General features: G+C 43.0%; 1 protein-coding gene across 3 annotated transcripts in view; it reads left to right on the top strand.

The window, feature by feature from the left end:
- GRK5 (G protein-coupled receptor kinase 5) overlaps positions 1 to 20,627 on the top strand; it is a 232,592-nt gene that overhangs the window by 84,640 nt on the left and 127,325 nt on the right. For all 3 annotated transcript variants that reach the window (XM_032780769.2, XM_075072511.1, XM_032780766.2), the window contains exon 2: positions 15,130 to 15,225. In XM_032780769.2, coding sequence (XP_032636660.1) covers positions 15,130 to 15,225 — 96 coding nt within the window. The remainder of the gene's footprint in view (positions 1 to 15,129; positions 15,226 to 20,627) is intronic.

Here is a 20,627-nt window from a genome sequence, read left to right as displayed (position 1 = left end):
TCCCTCCTAATTTTCTCTTTTCTTTTCAGCCTTTCTTGTTGAGCCCTTCTGCACTGGTAACTATGGAAACACTCATGAATGAGTGAAAATAGTACATTGCTACTACTAACTTCGCTTACCAAAGCTCTGCCTGATCTTTTCATACAGCCTGGGGTACTCCGAGATCCTAGAGAACTGTATACATTCTGCTTGTTATTTGCAATTGCAACTTGCAGAATGCTGTGACAGAATTAAGTGAACCGTGGGCACTGCAGTCTGTTACAATAGATAATCACTTAGCTTTTGCAAATTACCTCAGAATCTTTTCTCCAACCTTTGACAATAACGAGCCTAAATTCTGCAGCATAAAATCGTGTTACTGTAGTCTTTTGGGCTGTTTCTTCATTGTTTTTAAGGGCTACGTTTCCGACACTGTAGTATTTCTGATTTAGCCTAGTGTATTGCAGTGATCCAGTAAAAGGAGCTATTGGGTACCTAGTTGCCAGGCAGAAGAGGTTAGTAAAGGAAGTCAGGCTGCATAATAAATTAAGAGATGGCACTCATGGGCAATGCCCAGTCAACCCAGTAAGTGCCCATAAATTGTTTTTGCTGCCTGTGTTATTAACCCTTTTGTATCAAGGTGCCACTTGAGATCCCAGAATGCTGCCTTTCTGTTTACAAAGATCTCTCCCCATCCAGATTAACAGCTATTCCATCCTTGCCCAGCTAGCTAGCCAGCCAGCCTATCTTTAATCCACTGTGCATGGCATATGGCTTGTCTGGGCCAGCCAATTAACTGCAGTTTCCATATGCTTGATCTTAACTGGCATTTCAAACTGATTTTCATGGAGACACCCCCCTTCGTATCTTTAAATATTGCATGTGAATTCTTCCTGTGGCTGTGCAATTAAGTTACATATTGGTGGGAGGAACCCACTTTGAACAAATGGACCCGTGCATGGGAATGTTCCCCACCAGGGTGCTGTGTGGGTGCGGCAGTGCTGTCGAATGTTTACTGGCTAAGGACTTGGAGTTCTGCAGGAGAGTTCTGCAGCACACATGTATAATGAAATTATTATTTTTGATGTGAAGAGAGGGGGAGCCAGTTCTTCAGTTCACGCTGCTTCTATGTCCTGACAAGGCTCCTTTAAGTTCAGGCATGGGTAGCCTTCAGTCATCACAGGGCTAACAAGCTGGGATCCACAGCTCTTGCATGGAATGCTGTGTTGTTCTCTACCGGCCACCTCTTGTGATTGTAAAGCAGCTTGACACCTTTTCTCCCACACTTAGTCTGCTCCCCAGATAACACAGATGTGTATTAGAGATCAGGTTTCAGAGTAGCAGCCGTGTTAGTCTGTATCCGCAAAAAGAACAGGAGTACTTGTGGCACCTTAGAGACTAACAAATTAGAGATCAGTGATTAGCAATGGGCAGGGGATTTTGAACAATAAGACACTACCCCCAACCCCTAAGATTGGTAGGCTCTGAACTCAAATAGAAACTACTGATACTAGAATGGTGCGTTATTTGTATTTCTGGTTGGCTCTAGAAGTGCTGAACGGCTTGAAAAGAGAATGTTCTGGAAGCTACTCTCAGCAGGAAGTACAGGACATTCTGCAAGTCAACCCATTCTCATAAGACTCCCAGCCCAAGTTTACAACCCAAGAGTCTCACACAGTTTGCACAAGCCTTCTGTGGAAGATCAGGGGGATTTATCTCAGCACCAGAGCAGGGACAATTCTAGGCCTGGCACTATGCAATGGATACAATGGCTTCTATGGACCACTGCAGTGGTGCAGACACACCATAGCATAAGAATTCACCAGCCACTCTGTCTCACTCCTACAACACCCACTTTCTCATACATGCCTATTCCGTGCTGGAGCATCCCATATGCTGAGGCCTGTTGCAAGAGATAGGGGCATGCAATGGCAAGGATATTCCTTGCGGGCCCTGGGAAGTTGCTTTATAACATATTTGCGCTGCCAGAGATGGTGAAAAAAGGGCTGTAAGATAACCAGGAATCAGGCTCTGTATAGTTTTGATGGGGTGTACTGCATCTTTAAATGTTTAGAGTCTGCCTTTCTGTGTGCTAGGAAGTAGGGCTATGAGGGGATTCAAGATGGAGGATCTTGCAGCTTGAGAGATTAACTTTGATGCCTCCTTCATGGAGACTTGACGTTGGTTCTTTCTTGTTGTTTTCCTGACTCTGAAATAAGTAATGCACGCATTTATTGTTTTGTTTATGAACAAATAACAACAGGATTTCTAGGGTGCTTATCAGAACATCTGCAGGCTCCCAGCAATTAGCTGGAACTAATTATCAGTCAGATTAGGGAGGGTATTTTCTGTCCCAGATCATTAACTTTTCATCACATTTATTAAAAGGCTTTTTCTCTCCCCTCAGACCTCCCCATCTCATAATCAAGTCGATAGGAAATTAATTTTGAAGCAGTTGGTTAAAGGCGGGATGGTTCCTAAATGGAACCTCCTTCCAGACTGTGGGAAATTTTGGATTTGGGTCTGATCTCCATGGCTCAGAAATACCTGCAGTAAAAAACAGATATCACATGAACAAAGATAAAATGGGAACCTAAGTTCTTTTTGGAGACCATGCACGACAGATTTCTGCGGGAGAAAAAGCCCACACAGCTCTTTCTGACATGGACATGGGAGCCCAGAATTTCTAGAGTTCAGGGCCAAATTTTCAAGTGCTCAGCATCTACCTGCGGGGCCCAGTTTTTCAAGAGAACTGAACTCCTATTTGGGTATCCGCACAAGGGCCAGATTTTCACAAGCACTCTGTCCCCCACAGCTCGCATTGTGACCTGAAAAGCCAGATTTCCAGGAGAGTTTTGCACCCAGTGTGCTGAGCGCATTCAAAAATCTAGCCACTTCTTTTTGGTATCTAAATGGGACCAGAGCTCTTCTGGGAGTTCTGGATTTCAAGGCTAGCCCTGCAAACACTTAAGCATGAGTACCTTCATTCATGTGAGTTGTGTCACAAGAGTTCCGGGCATACCTGAGTGAAGTCACTCACCTGCTGAAGTATTTTCAGGATCAAGTGCTTAAAATGTAGCCAGCAGCTTTAGATACGTTACTAAAACAGGGTAATACATTTATAGGGCAGGTCATAAGTTGAAAAAGCTGTTGTAAAAAATGATTCCTTACTGAAGAGATGTTATCAAGCTCTTTACAAGCAAGCTGTGTGGAACCCAAGGTTGTGCTCACTCTTTGGAGAACTGTTAGGAAGAGGAAGCTGGACCTTTATGTTCAATGTATATTCTAGTTGTGCAAGTCATTTAGGTTAAAGGAAGTGGTGGTGAAAGTAGGAAATTGAGGGTAGGTCCAGGGAGAACATTCTTTGAGTTCTTTACTTTTCATATGATTTTAATGCTGGAGAAAGTTGCCAGCCCTGAAGAACTGAGACCGGTTTTTCCTCCCCACACGCTCAAAACAGGCACAACTAAGGCTTCCACTATGCTGTCCAGCAAACGTATCAAAACTGGAACTAGTCAGAACATTTTAAACGGAACAGTTTTCTGTCAGAAAACACGGTTTCATTTAAATCAAAACATTTTGATTTTGATGATATTTTGAGGGAAAACTGTTGAAAACAAATAATTCTTTCTCATGTTTTTGCTATTGAATTATATTACAATAATTTTAATATTTAATATTGTATGTTTCAACGGTAGAGAAATGGGACATTTCACCTTCTTGAAATGAAATGATTTTACATTTTCAAGAGAAAATATTTCATTATTCCCAAATCTAAATTTTGTGACATTTTTGTTCCACAAAAATTTATGAAATGTCAACTTTTTGTTGTGATTCAGAATGTAAACAAATTTGGAAATGCCAATAGAATGTCTGGTTTCCAGCTAGCTTTAATCAATCTCTGATCTGGTGAGGCCACCTGTAGGGGTAGAAAATTTGTTAAGGCTTCAAGGCAGATCCTGTCTCTCAATAAAGGCCTGATCCGAAGCCCACTGGAATCAACAGAAAGGCCCCTGTTGAGTTCAATGGGTTTTGCATCAGACACTATGGCTGCTTTATGCTTCTCTGGAGATGTAAAATGATATCTGATGCAAAGCCCAGACATTATGTCTTTAGAAATGAGTGGTCCTATTGAAACTGGGGTCTGATTTATATGAGCACCACCCTAGATGTTTCCATTGCCATAGGAACAATAGAATTACCAATCCAGTCCAGTGTTCTGTATCTGAGAGTGGTCAGTACCAGGGGCATCAGAGGAAAGTGTAAGTAACCCTGGAATAAGCAGCTACTGTTTCAGGGAAAGTTTCCTCTCAACCTTATTAATTATGTGTGGTTTATTCCCAGAGGCATGAGGGTTTATATATCTTCCAAAACACTCGTTTTAAAAACAAAAAAAATTGTAAATCCATTCAATTGTAATTCTGGATGCTGTCGTTATCCATATAAACGTTCAGTCCTTTCTTTAATCCCACTAACTTTTTGGCCTTAATGATATCTTTGTCAAGGAGTTCCACAAGCTAACTGCACATTTTGTTAAAAAGGAATGTGTTCTTTATCCATTTCCAATGAGCTACCTTTCATTACGCTGAACATCCACTTTTGCTTGTATTGTAAGAGATGGTGAGAGAAGTTGCCAAGCCACCTTTTTTATCTCATTCATTATTTTGTGCATCTTTTACATGTCCACTCCCCTATTTATCTCCTCGCTAAAGTAAATAATCCCAGTATTTTAGACCCTTTTCATACAGAGGTTTGTCCATGCCTCTAATCATTCTTGTTGCCCATCTACCCTGCCTTTTCTACAATAGAAATGTATTATAAAAATGGTTCCTATTACAAACATGAAAGGATTTTTTTCTCACACAATCCCATCCCTTCACCCTGGGGAAAAGAAAATAGAAGCTTATTTTAGCCATACAACATATTAGGGGATCCCCATAGCTAATCTGTTTTTGGAAAACTTTATAGAATCATTGGAATCTGCAAAAGAATCCCCTAATTTACTACTCTCAGTGCAATGAAGAAAGTTAGTGTCTGTGACTTACAAAATACCATCAAAAGCCCAAAATATGCTCTCCAAAGAGAATCAAATTCTGTAGTTACCATCATATATCAAAATGCAAAAGCTGAGCATGGCTCTCAGACTAGTCCAAGATTTTGTTAATGTGTTTGTGAATATCACGGCACATTTCCACACAAATCCATCTGCGTGTTGCTATAGATATACATGCATGACGGCTTCAGTTTGGAAAGCATCCCATCACTGCTTATTTGAAAATTAATGGCCAATGCTATTTACGTTCAGTCCTCCAGACCCAGAGAGGTGTGAATTTCATGTATAACATCCTAATTGGAGTCTAGGCGCTTACAGTTGTTTGATGGTGGCTCTCCCTCATCTACACAGGCTGTTAGAGGACCAAAAGACACATCATAATCTTACTACTGTTGTTTAAAGCCCTTCATAATTCTGTCCCACAGTAGTCACTGTTAAAAACTAAACATCTATCCCCAGAAAAAAAATCCTTTATATCTAGAAAAGAAATAACAGGGTAAAAGATGACTCTTTAATAACAATCATTTTACCTGCGTGACTGCCCTCAACTATTTCTCTTGCCCACAAATCTGATCAGCCATAGCAGATTGACTCCTGGGGCTTGATGCTCATTTACACTAAAGGCCCTTGACACCACTCCAGCACCAAAAGTGGCCATACTGTAATCTACATTTGCTCCCACTTTAAGGCCTCTTTTCCTTGCCAGAGTGAAGGAACCCAAGTATAGATGAGAATCAGGTCCTGTGACAGGGTCTTCTGTGGCCTTGCAGCCTAGTGGCTAGATCACTGGTTTTTCACTCTGTAAGACTACGAGGAGTGGTAGGGAGACCCAGACCCTCCCTCTCCACTGGGTCTCAGCCCAGGGCCCTGTGTAGGTCAACCCCTAAACAGGGGTGATGGGGTTTCCCTCCTGGTGGTGATGGGGCGGGGGCAAAATCAGTACTTGGTCCTGCTAGTGAAGGCAGAGGGCTGGACTCAATGACCTTGCAAGGTCCCTTCCAGTTCTAGGATATTGTTATATCTCCAATTATTATTATTATTTAGTTTGGGGCATGGCCCCAGTAGTCCAGTTGCCCTGCCCCATAGGCTTATTTGCAGGTCCCCCTTGGCAGGGGAGCCCTTACTTGCCTCAAGTGGCTGTGCTGGCTGGCAGGTTGCTGATCTGTCCCTTTGGGCAGGCAGACAGAGTGCTTCTGCCTCCTCGCCAGTCAGCCCCAAACCGAGCCAGGCTCCTTTCTTTTCTCCCACTCCAGGCCGGGCATTGGCTGCAGGTATAGTGGGGCCAGGCTAGCTAAACCCAAAGGTTTCTTTAACCCCTGCTATGCCAGACAGCAATTTCTCTGCTTCCTCACAGGTTCTGAATTTTTAGCGTTGGTCATGATCAGCTCAGCAGCAGAGCTTGCTTTGTTGGAAGACCTGAGCTGTGGAACTCTCTGCCACATGAAGTCTGTCTGAATCCCTCATTGGCTGCTTTTAATCCATATTTGAGGTCCATTTATTGCAGCTAATTTTTCTTTCACTACTTTTAGGGACATTAAGTTGTTTTAAATACATTTTTCCCTGTAGAGTGTGTTAACTGGAGTGTGTGGTTTGCCTGAGGGCAGGTTTGCCAGAGCTTTTGTGGGTTTCAGTTGGTGTCTATTTGGGCAGGTTGTTCTTTAATGTTTTGTATTCTAAATGTGTGGTGTTTAATTGCAGCTGAGTAGTCACCATATTCAGCTTTTCAGAGAGATTCTTATATGGTGCTGTGAATGGGTGAGCCCCTGCCTAGTGGTTAGAGTCTGTGGCAGCAGCCCCACCTAGTGATGGGAAACCCAGGCCCTCCCACTCCACTGGGTTCCAAAGCACCGTAAAGAAGGCACCCACTACCTGCTGGAACAACTTGTATAGTGGGGGTGCTGAGAGCCATTGAATCAAATGGTAAACCCTGTATATGATGGAAACCACTTCAAGCTGGGGGGTGTGGCAGCACCCCTAGTTCCAGCACTTCTGTCTGCAGTCCAGCTAACTCTTCCCTGGGTCTCTTCCTACCACTCTGTCCCTGCTTCGAGTATGTTGTGGCTTGTGGTTCTTGCAACCCAGCCTCTGGGCCGCTGGAGGCTAGAGACTCCTGGCTTCATGGAGCAGCCCCTGCCTCCTGGGGATACCCTCCTAGCATAGTCCTTCCATAGCAGCGAGCACCGGTCTGTCTCTCTCCACCTTCCCCCCTGCTGGGCTGCAGCACCTCCTTTTTAAGCCCCTCTTTCCACTGCAGCATGCCCATAGGCTTGCCAGGCTGGGGCCTCCCAGGCCCAGAGTTGTTCCTGACCCCTCCCCACCACCTCCAGTGTGAGAGTACACTGGAGAGGCAGAGGTGAAAGTAAGCTGGTACGTGCTGGTATGGAGGAGGACCGGGAGGAAAAGGAGACTGACTGAGGGAGGGAAAGAGAAGCCTCCTCCCTTCATAAGAATAGTTTAAACTCAGCTGTTCCCTGATGGTTCAGCCCCCAGGGCTAGGTTTCTGGCCTCCTTATTAATTTCACTCACAGTAGCTAGGGGGAGGGGGTCGAAGGGAGGATGTCTTTGACCATGGCAGGGGTTGTCCCTGTCTGCCCCCAGGGATGAGGGTATCTCTCCTACTAATATACACAACAAATACAAGCATTTGGCTGCACAGCTTAAATCCTGAGCTAATAAAAGCAGATGGAAGGGGAAAACTCAATGTCACATTGGTTTCTCGTCTCCTCCCTCCCCCTTCGCCAGCCAGGCTGCAGACAAGGCTCTGAATTCCTCTCCATTCCCCCCAGCAGAGGTTTTCCTCTAGGCTCTAGCTTGCAATAGACTAGTTGAGATGCCTGCTGTTGCTGCCTGCAAAAGAACAGTTTAAACTCAGCTGTTCCCTCTGCAGTTCAGTGCCCAGAGTTTCTGGCATCCTTGTTAATTTCACTCCCAGTTGTTGCGTGTGTGTGACCATGGCAGGGGCCCTTCTTTTCTGTCCCCAGGATTAGGGGATCTCCTAAACACAATCAAAATCAGGAACCATTTCCAAGTTCAAATCTATCCCATTTCCTCCCCAGCAGAGGATTATGGTTGTGATGTCTAAACTGCTTGCAGATCCTCTTTGAAATGTTTCTGTTTAAAAAAAACAACACAAAAAACATGGAGAACATGGTGGAAAGATGTGTCATGATGATTAGGGTTTATTTTGGGCAAAGCAATTTTTCTAAAGCAACTAAAGATTTACAGGGAAAGCAAATAGCCCCCACAGACAAAACCACAAAGGGATTGGAGGGGAAAACTGAATATTCAGTGAAATTATTGTGCCTCCTTTGAAAGAAATAATAGTTTTCATTCCAATCCACCCTCTTTATATATTGATTTAAATACCTGAAATGTCCTTAGGACATCGGGTGCAAACTCAGATCTCTTTTTGTTTTGTCCTGCCTGCAGAGTGCAGAGGCTGAAATTGACAAAACTTTTTCTAAATATCTTGTATATTTCATGAAGTCTATTTCAGTTGTCCTTCATTCACCCCTGATTTCCCCTCTCTCCCCCAACTCCCTCCCTGGCTGGCTGGCTGTGGTTTTTGCCTTTGTTACTTACTCCTTGGCAGACCCAGCCCAGCGGCACCTGCTGGCTCTCTGCAGGCAGCAGCCCACAGGGGCCGGTTGCTGGGGTCGCTGCTGGTCGGTGACAGGCTGCAACTGCATTGTTTGTGACACATTCATACACATACACATATATACAGTATGCATGTGTATGTATGAATGTGTGTGTCACAAACAATGCTGCTGCAGCCTGTCGCTGACTGCCCCGACCCCAGCAACTGGCCCCTACCCTATTGTATTTTAGGAGTATTGGAGATCCTCTCATCCAGGGGGCAGAAAAGAACTGCCCCTGCCATGGTCACACACAGCTTCCCCCCCGCCCCCCAACAACTGGGAGTGAAATTAACAAAGATGCCAGAAACCTCTCTTAACCCTGGGGGCTGAACCATCAGGGAACAACTGAGTTTAAACTGTTCTTATGCAGGAGGCAGTCTCCCTGCTGCAAGCTAGAGGGAAGCCTCTGCAGCAGCTGCTGAGTGCCAGGCAGGGAGAAAGCACAGAGCCTAGCATCTGCAGCCTGGCTGGAGGAGGAGGAGGGAAGACACAGAGAAAAATGTGACAGTGAGTTTTCACTTTTTCAGGCTTATTCCAATAGTAAAGTTTTATTACAGACAGTACTGGTAGTAGTAATAGTAGCTTTATTTTCTCTATCTATGTCATGCAATGGGAGGGATCCATGAAGTACGTAGGAGAGGTGGGTGGGTTGCTTGCGATTGGACCATATGGGTAAGAAATGTAAATTACTTTCACCCCTGCCCAAACCCCAGGGCTCCCAGCCGCCTCTGCAGCTGGTAGCTCCGGGGTTAATTTAAAGGGCCTGGCTCCTAGCTTCAGCCAAATCCCTGAGCCCTTTAAATCCTGATTTAAAAGCCCCAGGATTTAAAGGCTTCACCTCTTCCGATAGAGGCCACGCTTCTTCCAGTTGAGGCCCCTTCCCCTCTGCAGGAGTCTGGAGTAATGGTAAGTCCTTTAAGTTACTTTCACCCCTGTGGAGAGGTCAAACCAAACAAGGAACAATGGTCTCAAGTTGCAGTGGGGGAGATCTAGGTTGGATATTAGGACAAACTATTTCACTGGGAGGATGGTGAAGCCCTGGAATGGGTTACTTAGGGAGGTGGTGGAATCTCCATCCTTAGAGGTTTTTAAGGCCCAGTTATCAAAGCCCTGGCTGGGATGATTTAGTTGGAGTTGGTCCTGCTTTGAGCAGGGGGTTGGACTAGATGACCTCCTGAGGTCTCTTCCAACTCTAATCTTCTGTGATTCTATGAAATACAAATGAGTGTATATAAAGTGTACCAAGTAAATATTTACACCCTGATAGAATAAATCACAAGCTCTTAACAAATCAGACCACAATACCACCCAAAGTTCAGTCTTTTTTGGATTTTTTGGTCTATTTATTCATTACCTCAAAATAGATAAAATCTGCTGGGCCGCTAGTTCAAATCAACCCATCTCTGTCACAACTAGAAATCGTTGCTATGTAGCCAGCTGTTCAGCAGCTCATGTTAAACAAGTTGGTTGCATCAGTCCAGTCTGTTGCCAAGTTGAAAGGTGACTACATCACTGGTAGTACCCCAATTGGCAGTGACAGAAGAAAGGCCAATGATTAAATGGGCATAGAGACAATACCCCCTCTGCTGCACTAGATGTATCTTCTGGGGGCTGTGATGGTAAACGTCCATGTACTAGAGTGATGGGGACCATATAATTAGCCAGGTTGCATTAAGGGTGGTTCCTAGTCCTAAATGTTTTGTATGCATGTTTTTATTTAACATACAGAGAAAAGAGGTATATTTGCCACAAGGGATCTCGATATCTGACACTAAAAAGGCCATGTATTTTTTCAGTAACTTCTGCATAGAGAAAATACTTTTGCCTGCAGGACTGGATGGCATAATGACAAATTAGCTTCACTCCTCCATATGGCCGGTCATTACATGACTGCCCAGTAACAGCACTGAGATTTCACACTGTTATTGGCATTTTATCTTGTATTGCCATCATCAAACGGAGGTTTCAAATCAGCCACCCCACCCCCTCATGATAAAACTAGCATATAAAACACAGCGGGTTTGTCAGGGTTTGCTAATCCTGGTTTTGCAGATCGTCCTGGCCTGGGTAGACAGCGTAAAGACAGAAATCAAGGCAAGTGAAAAGCCTTTACTTGTGCAACCTGCACAATTACCAAACTGTTCAGAGAAACCTTCCCTGTTAGCTTTTAACTCTGCCAGACGATCTACCCTGTCTCAGCTGTCTCAATGCATGATGTCCTTCAAACACCCTAGAATTACCTTCGGAGCCAGCAAGCGCAGCTGGCTCCATGAGAGAGGCTGAGAGCCGAAAGGTCAGGTAGATTAAAGCAGTTGATCAGCATCTTTCAACATAAAGACTTCACAGGCAAAATAGTAACACCACGTTGCATTTAGCTAAGAGCAAATCATTCATCAGAGAAGACTGCTGCTTTTTATAGGATGGGGCACAGAAGAGAAAAGAACTCACTGGCTATACCGTGCATTAGTCACAGTTGTAACTAGGGACCTAGGAGCCCTTCCCAGATTGTGATGCAAATTAATGTCAAAAATGCATCATCCATTTTGTCTGTATCAATATCTATTTTAAATCAAATGCATTTTAAAAGTCCTTCTGCCCCATCGTGGTCAGGTTCCCCCCAACACAATATTGAAACTAACATTTCAGGTGGAGAGTTGCTTTATAATGTACTGCACTGATTTGTGCTGCTACAGTTGAAAGCACATCTTGAGAATTTCTGTGAGGGTGGCTTTAAAAAAAAAAAAAATTGATCCTAAAATCTTTGGCCCATTTATTCTCAGTGGGGCAGTTCCTAATCTGGTGTATTTTATCATAGCTCCATTGTTTACACAACCTGAGGACCTGCCCCCACAACTAGTTAATAAATATTTATATAGTGCAGTAAATTCCCATGGAGCTATATCATCATAGTGTTGGACACTCAGAAGTTTACAATCTACAGTAAACAAGGCAAACAAACAGAACATAAGGCATGAGGCAGTAGTTCAGGAAAGAGAGTGAAATCAAAGTTATCAGTGGTTAGAACAGGGGTTGGCAACCTTTCAAAAATGCTGTGCCAAGTCTTCATTTATTCACTCTAATTTAAGGTTTCGCATGTCAGTAATACATTTTAACATTTTTAGAAGATCTTTTTCTATAAGTCTATAATATATAACTAAACAATGGTTGCATGTAAAGTAAATAAGGTTTTAAAAATTTTTAAGAAGCTTCATTTAAAATTAAATTAAAATGCAGAGCCCCCCAGGCTGGTGGCCAGGACCTGGGCAGTGTGAGTGCCACTGAAAATCAGCTCGCGTGCCGCCTTCGGCACACGTGCCATAGGTTGCCTGCCCCTGGGTTAGACGGAAGAAAACATTCCTGGAATAAATGATTTTTACAATGGGGTCTGAAGAGGACCTTTGCAGCTAGTAGCTCTGGGGTGTTTTAAAGGCTCTGGAGCTCCCAGCCACAGCTGGAGCTCCAGGGCCTTTAAATCTTGAATGGCCTCACCACTTCTGGTTTAGGCCTCGCCCCCGCTCAGGATTCCAGCGACCTTGGTAAATCCTTTAAATTACTTTCACCCCTGGATGGGGCGACCAGATCTATACACGGTATTCAGGATGTGGGCGTACCAAGCCCTTAAACGGCAAAGCCGTTAGTCACAGAGGCAAGAGAATAGAGAAGTGAGCTAGTCATGATTCAGAAAGAACTCCCCTCTATCCCATATTGTGGAAAGGTTCCATTATTTTTGCAAAACTTACAAAGCTTTCAAACTTCCCATGTAATATTCTGTTACCTGTTGAATCAACACCCCTTATTTAGTCTGCAAAATCATGTAGTATCCACCATACTCTCAATCTACGACTGCGTCTCTCCCAGCTCACTAACAATGAACTTGGCTCTGAATTAGTCACTCGACGTGTCATGGCATCGAAAGTAGAATTATGTGAATCAGATTTTGTGAGCTGAGACTGAATCACGGTAAATACAGCACTGAGGGAAATCTCAGAAAAAACAGCTGGGGTTTCAGCTTTAGAAGAATATTCATTCTCTGTGATTGCACAGCCTGTCTGATTGGGATGTTCATGGGGCAGGAACTGTGATGATGAGGGTGAAACCCTTTATTATTGCTGATGTGGAAACTTTTATTTACGCTTCTTTTTTTTTTTACACCCATTGTTTCCTGTGGTGGGGTCTATTCATGGGAAAAGAAGAAGATGAAAAAGAGAGAGAGAGAAAGAAAAGTTAGAATTAAAAATGCCGGGACAGAGAGAGAAAAAGAGAGACAATATTAAAATACCCTCAGTAGACTGAGCTAGTCTAGATGTGAGAAATCATTTAGCATTACACTGCAAGACAATAATTCCAGTGCATTTGGCTGTTTCCCTGCGCTGAAATGAGTGAGCCCATAGGTACTACAACCTCTGGAGATCCCACTAAGAAGCAGAGCTCTACTAAAGATGCTCTAGAAGACGTTAGCGCTTGAGAGAGAATATGACCTAAAATCATTTGGGTACTGATTGTCCAAAACCTCATCTGATTGATTCCTGGACAGATGGCCCACTTGTCATTCCGCCTTGCCCTAAATTCTGGTAGGACTATGTTTCCCCAGCCCATGCATTCTTTGTCCCCAGATCTTGGGTTCAAAAAAAATCTGATTGTAGATATCATTCCAGTGCAGGTCCGTTGGTGGAATCTATAGTGTAAAGAATTCTCAGGAGGATCAGATATTGTTATTACTGTGTCAGAACTGAAAAGCAAAGTGCGCGGGGAACGTAGGAAGACAAGAGGTGGAGGGAAGGCAGGAGGAGTGTGGAGGATGATATAATTAGGTGGAGTTGTGGGGAAAAAGAGATGAAAAGGGAAGGTGAGCACAGAAACTAGAGAGGTGGGAGGTGATGTTGTTAAACATGCTCACACGAGAGATTGTTCAGAGAAGGCAGTGATGCCAGCAGTGGAGTCCGTAAAGGTGATTTTGGGGGCAGGTCTCTGGTGGAGATGTGGGAGAGAGAGTGGCCCACGCTCACCCCTGAGGCTTGTCTGCACGGGGACATTCAGGCAAGTTAAGGCGAATTAACTAAAGCCGTGAAGTGAAAGCGCATAGCGCGTTAAATCCCCGTGTGGTTGCACTCATTCCGATGCAAAGTGGCCTTTCAGTGAACAAAGGTCTCTCTATTTCTGAATGAGAGCATCCACATAGGGGGAATTAACGTCACAACTTTCCTTAATTTGTCTCACCTCCCGGAGTAGAGAAATCCTGGGTGACTTCGTTCGACCTGGAGCTTCAGCAGCAGTGCTTGGGAGGCTTTGTAACACACACAAGACTGGTCTCAGTGGGAGCAGAGGCAGCAGCCTGCATAGATCCATGGTGCTTTGACTCCAGCTGGGGTTGCAGAGACAGAATTCTGAACAACATGTACCCCATGGGCTCAGGGCTTTAGGAACTTCGCAGACTCCAGGCAGCTCAGTGTGGGAAGTGCCACAAAGCAGCCTACACTCGCCCGCAGAGTCCTGGCTCTTCATCCTCAGTGGGGAACTATTTTTTTGTGATGAAGTGATGTATGAAAAAAATATTGTATTATTTTCTATATAAACGGTTGTCGCTCACTTTTGAGACCCTCTGATGAAAACACTTATTATTGTCTTGCAATCGACATTTTAAAATGGTATTTAGCAGCAATACAGGCTTCAGATTAATTCCAAACTGCTTCTTATTTTTTGCAATGAGAACAATCAGGCCCAAAGGAAAGGTGAGGGGCATAGGGGGGAGGAGCAAAGGAAAGAAAGACAAAAAAGATAAGAAAAGAATCTCTTCTTTGTATACCTGGGTGAATTGACTGAATTTTCTCTTGTTTTTTTGTTTTTGTTTTGTTTTTAAATGTATACTAACCCTACTCAGTAAGCAGTGATCCATGAGTGTAGCTCCTAAAGGCAATGCCACTTTGAGGTTATGGCTGTATGAGGTGGGGGACAGGAGGTGTTGAATTTTGACCTCCAGATCCAAGCCTTCCTTAGGTTTGGGGCTTGGGTCAGATTCAAAATCGGAAGGGGCCTGTTATTCAGATGTGCCTCAGATGAAATCTAAGGTGATGGAAACGTCAGACAAATATCTAATTTTCATGAATTCACTTTGGGTTGCAATGCCATGAGAACAGCTCAGTTCAGCACTCTCAAACTTGTTGATCTTATCTGGGGCTCATACTGAACTCTAGGCTTCAATCATCCAGGTCTGGATCCAAACATTGCCTCCTTGACCTATCTCTGCCAATACAATTTTCAAATATCAGTGTAGCCTGGGCCTTTTTCTAACAGAACACTGACTCTGACTGCCACTCTCACAGAGCTGCGATACTCAAAAGGTGTTTATGGGGGCTGTTACTGGCCTAATAGGTCTGAGTGAGAGGACAGCCCAGGTGCGGATTGGGTGTGGCACTGAAAAAGATTATAATCCTGACATTTTTTCTCCTTCTTCTGCAGGGGGTGGAGGAAAGCGCAAAGGCAAGAGCAAAAAGTGGAAGGAAATCTTGAAATTCCCTCACATTAGCCTGTGTGAAGATCTCCGAAGAACAATAGGTAAGAGGCCTATTCTCTTTTAGAAACATTTCAGAAACAAAGTACATATTCTCCACACCTGAGCAGCTTCCATTTAGCTCCTGTAACTTCATTGTGCAAACGATGCATTTTTCAGTTTCTGAAGGAGGCATTAGAAACTAACATTGGTGTTCTGGGCATAAGATGCACTGACCATGACAACAGATGCCTTTGCAAGGCAGAGGACAAAGGCCAAGCCCCTCTGATTGTGTATTCAGGCCCTGGCAGCCAAAGTGGACTTGCGTTTACAAGGTGTATCTCCATTAGACAATTCAGGATACATGTAACAGATTCTTTGGTTGGTTCATACGAGGGCCAACATTGGGCATAACAGGCTCTACCGAGTGGAAATGGTTCCTTTTCTGCATCACCTGACATTGCCTTGAAAGAAGTAGCCCTATATCAGGGAGTCAGAGACTTGGCAAAAGCAGAGAGCCTTTCCGTGTGGTTCAACATTAATAATTTAGTTTATTCTGGAGGTAATATGCAAATAGTAAACACTTCATACAGGCAAGCAGAGTCGCTCAGCAGTAGCCATCCAGCATACATGTCACAGCACTGTCTTTATGCACTTTTATATATGTCTTGTAAAACTTTTTTTTTAATTACTTTTATTGATGTGAAACAAATATTAAACAAAGGTTTGGCATTGGAGTTTCCAGTTGCTGTTTCCACAGAGTATAATCTCTCTTGCTCACGTCTGGAAATTTTCTTGACTGCATCATTACTGAGCAATGTTAATGAGTATATCCTTGTAAATTGCTGCTGGAAAGCATGATGTTACCGTTCTTGCAATAAGGGGTTAACTTTAGCAAGCGAAACTCCTATTTTTCCCCTCTGACGTAAATCCAGACACTGGCAATGAATAAGTGAAAGGCGAGAAATTGTAACAACTGAGATAGCAAATACCATAATTTGCCTGACTTCAGTGGCACTCATGGGACTTGACCAATGTGCTATAGCATGATTTATACTCCAGATTTGCCAAGTATTTATGCAGGGAAAATATGTGGAAAGTTATTAAACTGTTTTCATGGTCTCCTCCAGCAAATTTCACTTCCCTTGCTATGTGGTTGAAGGGAGCTAAAGAAGGGCAATGGACATTTAAAAAAAGAAAAGAAATAGCCCCTTTTCCAGTTCATGGACACTTGCCTTCTCTATATTCACGCAAACCTTGGAACAATATCTGAAGGTACGGAACCTGCTGGGAGCAAGGGGGACTTAATATATTGTCATTTGCATATGGAATTATCTCTGCTATTCAATTAATCTTGGCTCCTACAGGGGAAAGCTGTTCAGCATGAGACTTCCTGCTGCAGTGAAACACACAATAACCTTCAAGGAAGATTGTTAAAAAATTCAATCTGTCTCAACTTTTCTTGTTTCTGAAATACTAGATGGGTGTCATTTCTGACATTTATTTGTAGCAGTTCCCTCCTGAAATTTGTTTTCTTTGTATCTTTTTATTAATGGACCAGAAAAAAAAATGCAGGCAGAAAGTTTCCCTTGGGGTGAAGTGGTCAGATGTGGCTTTGCTGCAAAGATAATTTGTTGATTAAAAATTATAGTGATTGATGCATTTTTGTACAGATGGAAATAAAAAGTCCAGATCCTGCCACCCTTATTCCTGTTAAGTAGCACTTTACACATTGACTTTAATAAGACTTCAGAAGGACTTGGGCGCTCCTCAGCGTGAGTACTGGTACATCACAGTCTGGCCTAAGCCTAATATATGACTGTTTAAGTTACTGAGGATGAAGATCAGATGGAGCAGTTCTTTTGGAGCTGTACTGCTTAGTTTTATACAATTTTGTGAGATCTTTAAACTGGATTTTTGGAAAAGATCTAGCAGTCCACATGACAACCTATTTCCAAATCACAGGTCCAATCCTGCAACCTTTCTACAGGTGAAAAACCTCATTGACTTTAGTGGTCTAATTGCATGAGGATGAGTTGCAGGGTCAGGCTCTTGAGATAGGGGGCGGGAAAACAACCCTACATGTGACGGGCCACTGTGACAGGTTCTGTCACAGTGGCATAGTCAAACAGGATCTGTGCACAGCTAATTGCTTTGAGATACTGGTAGTGAGTTTTAAGCGGGTCTGGCTCAACAAGGCAGGGTTCTGGAGTTCCAAGCTGGCAGGGAAAACGGGCTCGGAGGTGATTCCAGCATGTCAGGTGACAGTCCCAAGGGGGTCTCTGTGACCAAACCCGTCACACTTGTGTGTGTGTGTGTGTGTGTGTGTGTGTGTGTGTGTGTAAAAATATCTACCTCTCAGTCTGAAAACTTTTATACTTCTGCACCCCACTAAGGTGTGTTGAAAAGAAACTGTGTCTAAAAAGTGCAGTGGGAAAAGAAATCTGTGAAAAACAGGAAGGCTGAAAGAAACCAAGGGTCTGCAACCTGTGTTGACACAATTATGAGTCAGTTCATACCTTTTGGTTCTCTCTGTGTTTACAGGAGACTCTGTGTTTGACTATTCATCATCTGGTGTCTTACTGAAAGACTTGCTTAATAACTCCTCCCCCGCCACTTCTTCTCAGATACAAATATCTAAATTTCAGTGAGTAGCAATTTTTTTTGATAAATCAACGAACAATTGGAACATCTTTACGAAAGTGCCATTTAGCCAAGAAGCCGTTTCTTGGGTCAGATGTCAAAACAGCATTTATTTATTTATTTATTTAATTAGTTACTTATTTATTGACCGTTACTATTTTATTTTGTCCTACGTACACAGCGCCTCTCACCAGGAAACTGTCTGGCCTGTATTGTGTGCTAATTACACGGGCAAGTGGAACAGCAGCGCTGTTCAGAATGATGCAACAGTAATGCCTTTACGTGCTCTGAATGGGGCTAGTATATTTAGTATGAATGGCTAATGTATGTTTCTGTTTGCAACCCTCTTCACGAGTCCAAAATGAGGAGAAGCAAATTGCATTAAAACAACTAGCATTTCCCAGAGGAGTATGAAGTATTATTTCCCTTTCCGTGGATGAAAACATGTAGTTCAGACATTCACAACAATGAATCCTATTACAGATACTATTTGTAAATTATATACTACTATTTTTATAACCTGCAGAGAATAGCTTAGCAAAACAGAGGAGTTTTTAGGGGAAATTAGCTACATGCATCTTTAAAAAGCCCTACTTTGACAAATGTAACCTCAATAAGTATTTACAAGTTAGTAATGGCACTAACAGAATAGTTAGATGGCTACAAATAAAGAAAATTTCAGAAAAAGCCCTAATTTTGAAGGCTGGAGTGCCTTTTTGATGATAAAAGATTGTTAATGTCTGCAAATATTTCTGAATGACGCAAAAGGTTCTGTGGGTTGAAAGTGTGGAATTTTTATTTATTTTGCTCAGACCCATTCTGTGCTTTATTCTTTCATAAAAAACTGCTTGGGTGAAAGAGTTGATTATTCTGATCTTTGGCAAATTTTCTTTCGTAACTGTCCAAAAGCTATATAATAAATCAAGATTTTTACCCAGAGATTGAAGTTTATGGGGACGCTGTGCCACAGAATGCGTCTGCTGTTTGTTATGTTACACTGATTTGTTGCATTACACCAGATTGGCTGTCAAAAAATTTAGCTTGTGGCATACTAGATTTATTGCAAAAACTTTAACTCCTTCAGTAAAGAGGATTCTTGTCATGCATTATAGGCAATAAGAAGGCTAACTCTGGTGTTTTTATCTTGTTTCAGCTTTAGACTTAGAGACGTTTATAATCAAAAAGATCAACACTAACTTTGCTTTACTACTTGTCATGCTTGTTTTAAACAATAATTATAATTCTTCCTCTTCCAGGTAACCTGTTGCAAGTCATACGTGTCCGTCTTAGTCAGGGTAAAATTAACTTTTAATTTTTTTGGGCAGGGATGAGTTTAGTGTTGTTAAAAATACTCTTGTCTGTGTAAGAGATTTTGTAGGCAGGATGAATATGAGTAAGTTGGTCCATATTCAAACCATATCATTCACAGACTGGCTTTTTTGTGAAAGTTAGTTTAAAAAAAAAAAAGTCCATGCTTTTTATTAAACATGATCAAGACCTTCAGATGAGTGATCTTTTCAGATATTTTGGCTTTTATGAGTCTTAATGAAGTACCATTAATAATTCTGTGATGCCTTCACTCCAAAGATCTCAAAGCACTTTAGAAATATTTCATGAATGAAACCTCGTTAAACTCTGTGAGGAAGGGAAGTATTATTATACCCTCTTTACAGACGGGGAACCTGTGGTAGAGAGGTTTGTCCAAGGCTGCTGAGCAATAAATCATTGCAGAGGCAGGAATAGAATCCACATCACATATGCTTCAACTACCACACCATCCTTCTAGTTTTTGCTGTCATAAGAATCATGCCTTGGTGCAGAGCATTCCCCTTAAAGAACTGGTCTCTGTACAGAGGCTTCCAAGCCTGCAGAAAATCTGCATTATTTCCTTACCTTTTTTAATTGAATTGTTTAAGGTATCTGGCTCACAGACTGAAGTTCGCTGATAATCCACAGACCAGGTACTGCACAGGCAAAAGAAATGCAAGTGTCCCTACATCACTTCCTACCCCCACTCTCCTGCCCACTGTGCACCTTCAACCTGGTTTTGTGGGTCTTTAAGGATGAAAGGGCAATTTAGTCTGCAAGGTCAATTTTACCATTGGACACCTCTGCTGGTTAATAGCAATTGTGTAGATATTTAGCAATGTGGACAACTCATAGACTTCAAGGTCAGAAGGGACCATTATGATCATCTAATCTGACCTCCTGCACAATGCAGGCCACAGAATCTCACCCACCCACTCCTGTAACAACCCCCTAACCTAAGTCTGAGTTATTGAAGTCTTCAAATTGTGGTTTAAAGACCTCAGCGTGCAGAGAATCTTCCAGCAAGTGACCCGTTCCCCCATGCTGCAGAGGAAGGTGAAAAACCCCCAGGGCCTCTGCCAATCTGCCCTGGAGGAAAATTCCTTCCCGACCCCAAATATGGCGATCAGCTAAACCCTGAGCATGTGGGCAAGCCAGCACCAGCCAGCACCCAAGAAAGAATTCTCTATAGTAACTCAGATCCCACCCTGTCTAGTGTCCCATCACAGGCCATTGGGCATATTTACTGCTAATAATCAAAGACCAGTTCCCCTCTGGGAACTTCACTGAGCCCAGAAAATCATTTTGTATAAGCTACTAACCAGCTACAAGATAGTACCCACTTTCAGTCACTACAATTCGTGGCCTGAGTCCTGCAATCTGATCCACATGGGGAGACCTCAGGCCCCTGCTCCGGCTTGGCTGTAAGGTTCCATGCATTTCAAATTGCAGGACCAGAGCCTTAGTTAGTTACCTCAGACACTTTTTGTTCCCAGATTGAATGACTTAAGTAAAC

Source organism: Chelonoidis abingdonii, chromosome 15 (assembly GCF_003597395.2).
Source record: "Chelonoidis abingdonii isolate Lonesome George chromosome 15, CheloAbing_2.0, whole genome shotgun sequence".
NCBI lineage: Eukaryota > Metazoa > Chordata > Testudines > Testudinidae > Chelonoidis > Chelonoidis abingdonii.
This window is presented reverse-complemented; position numbering and strand designations above follow the sequence as displayed.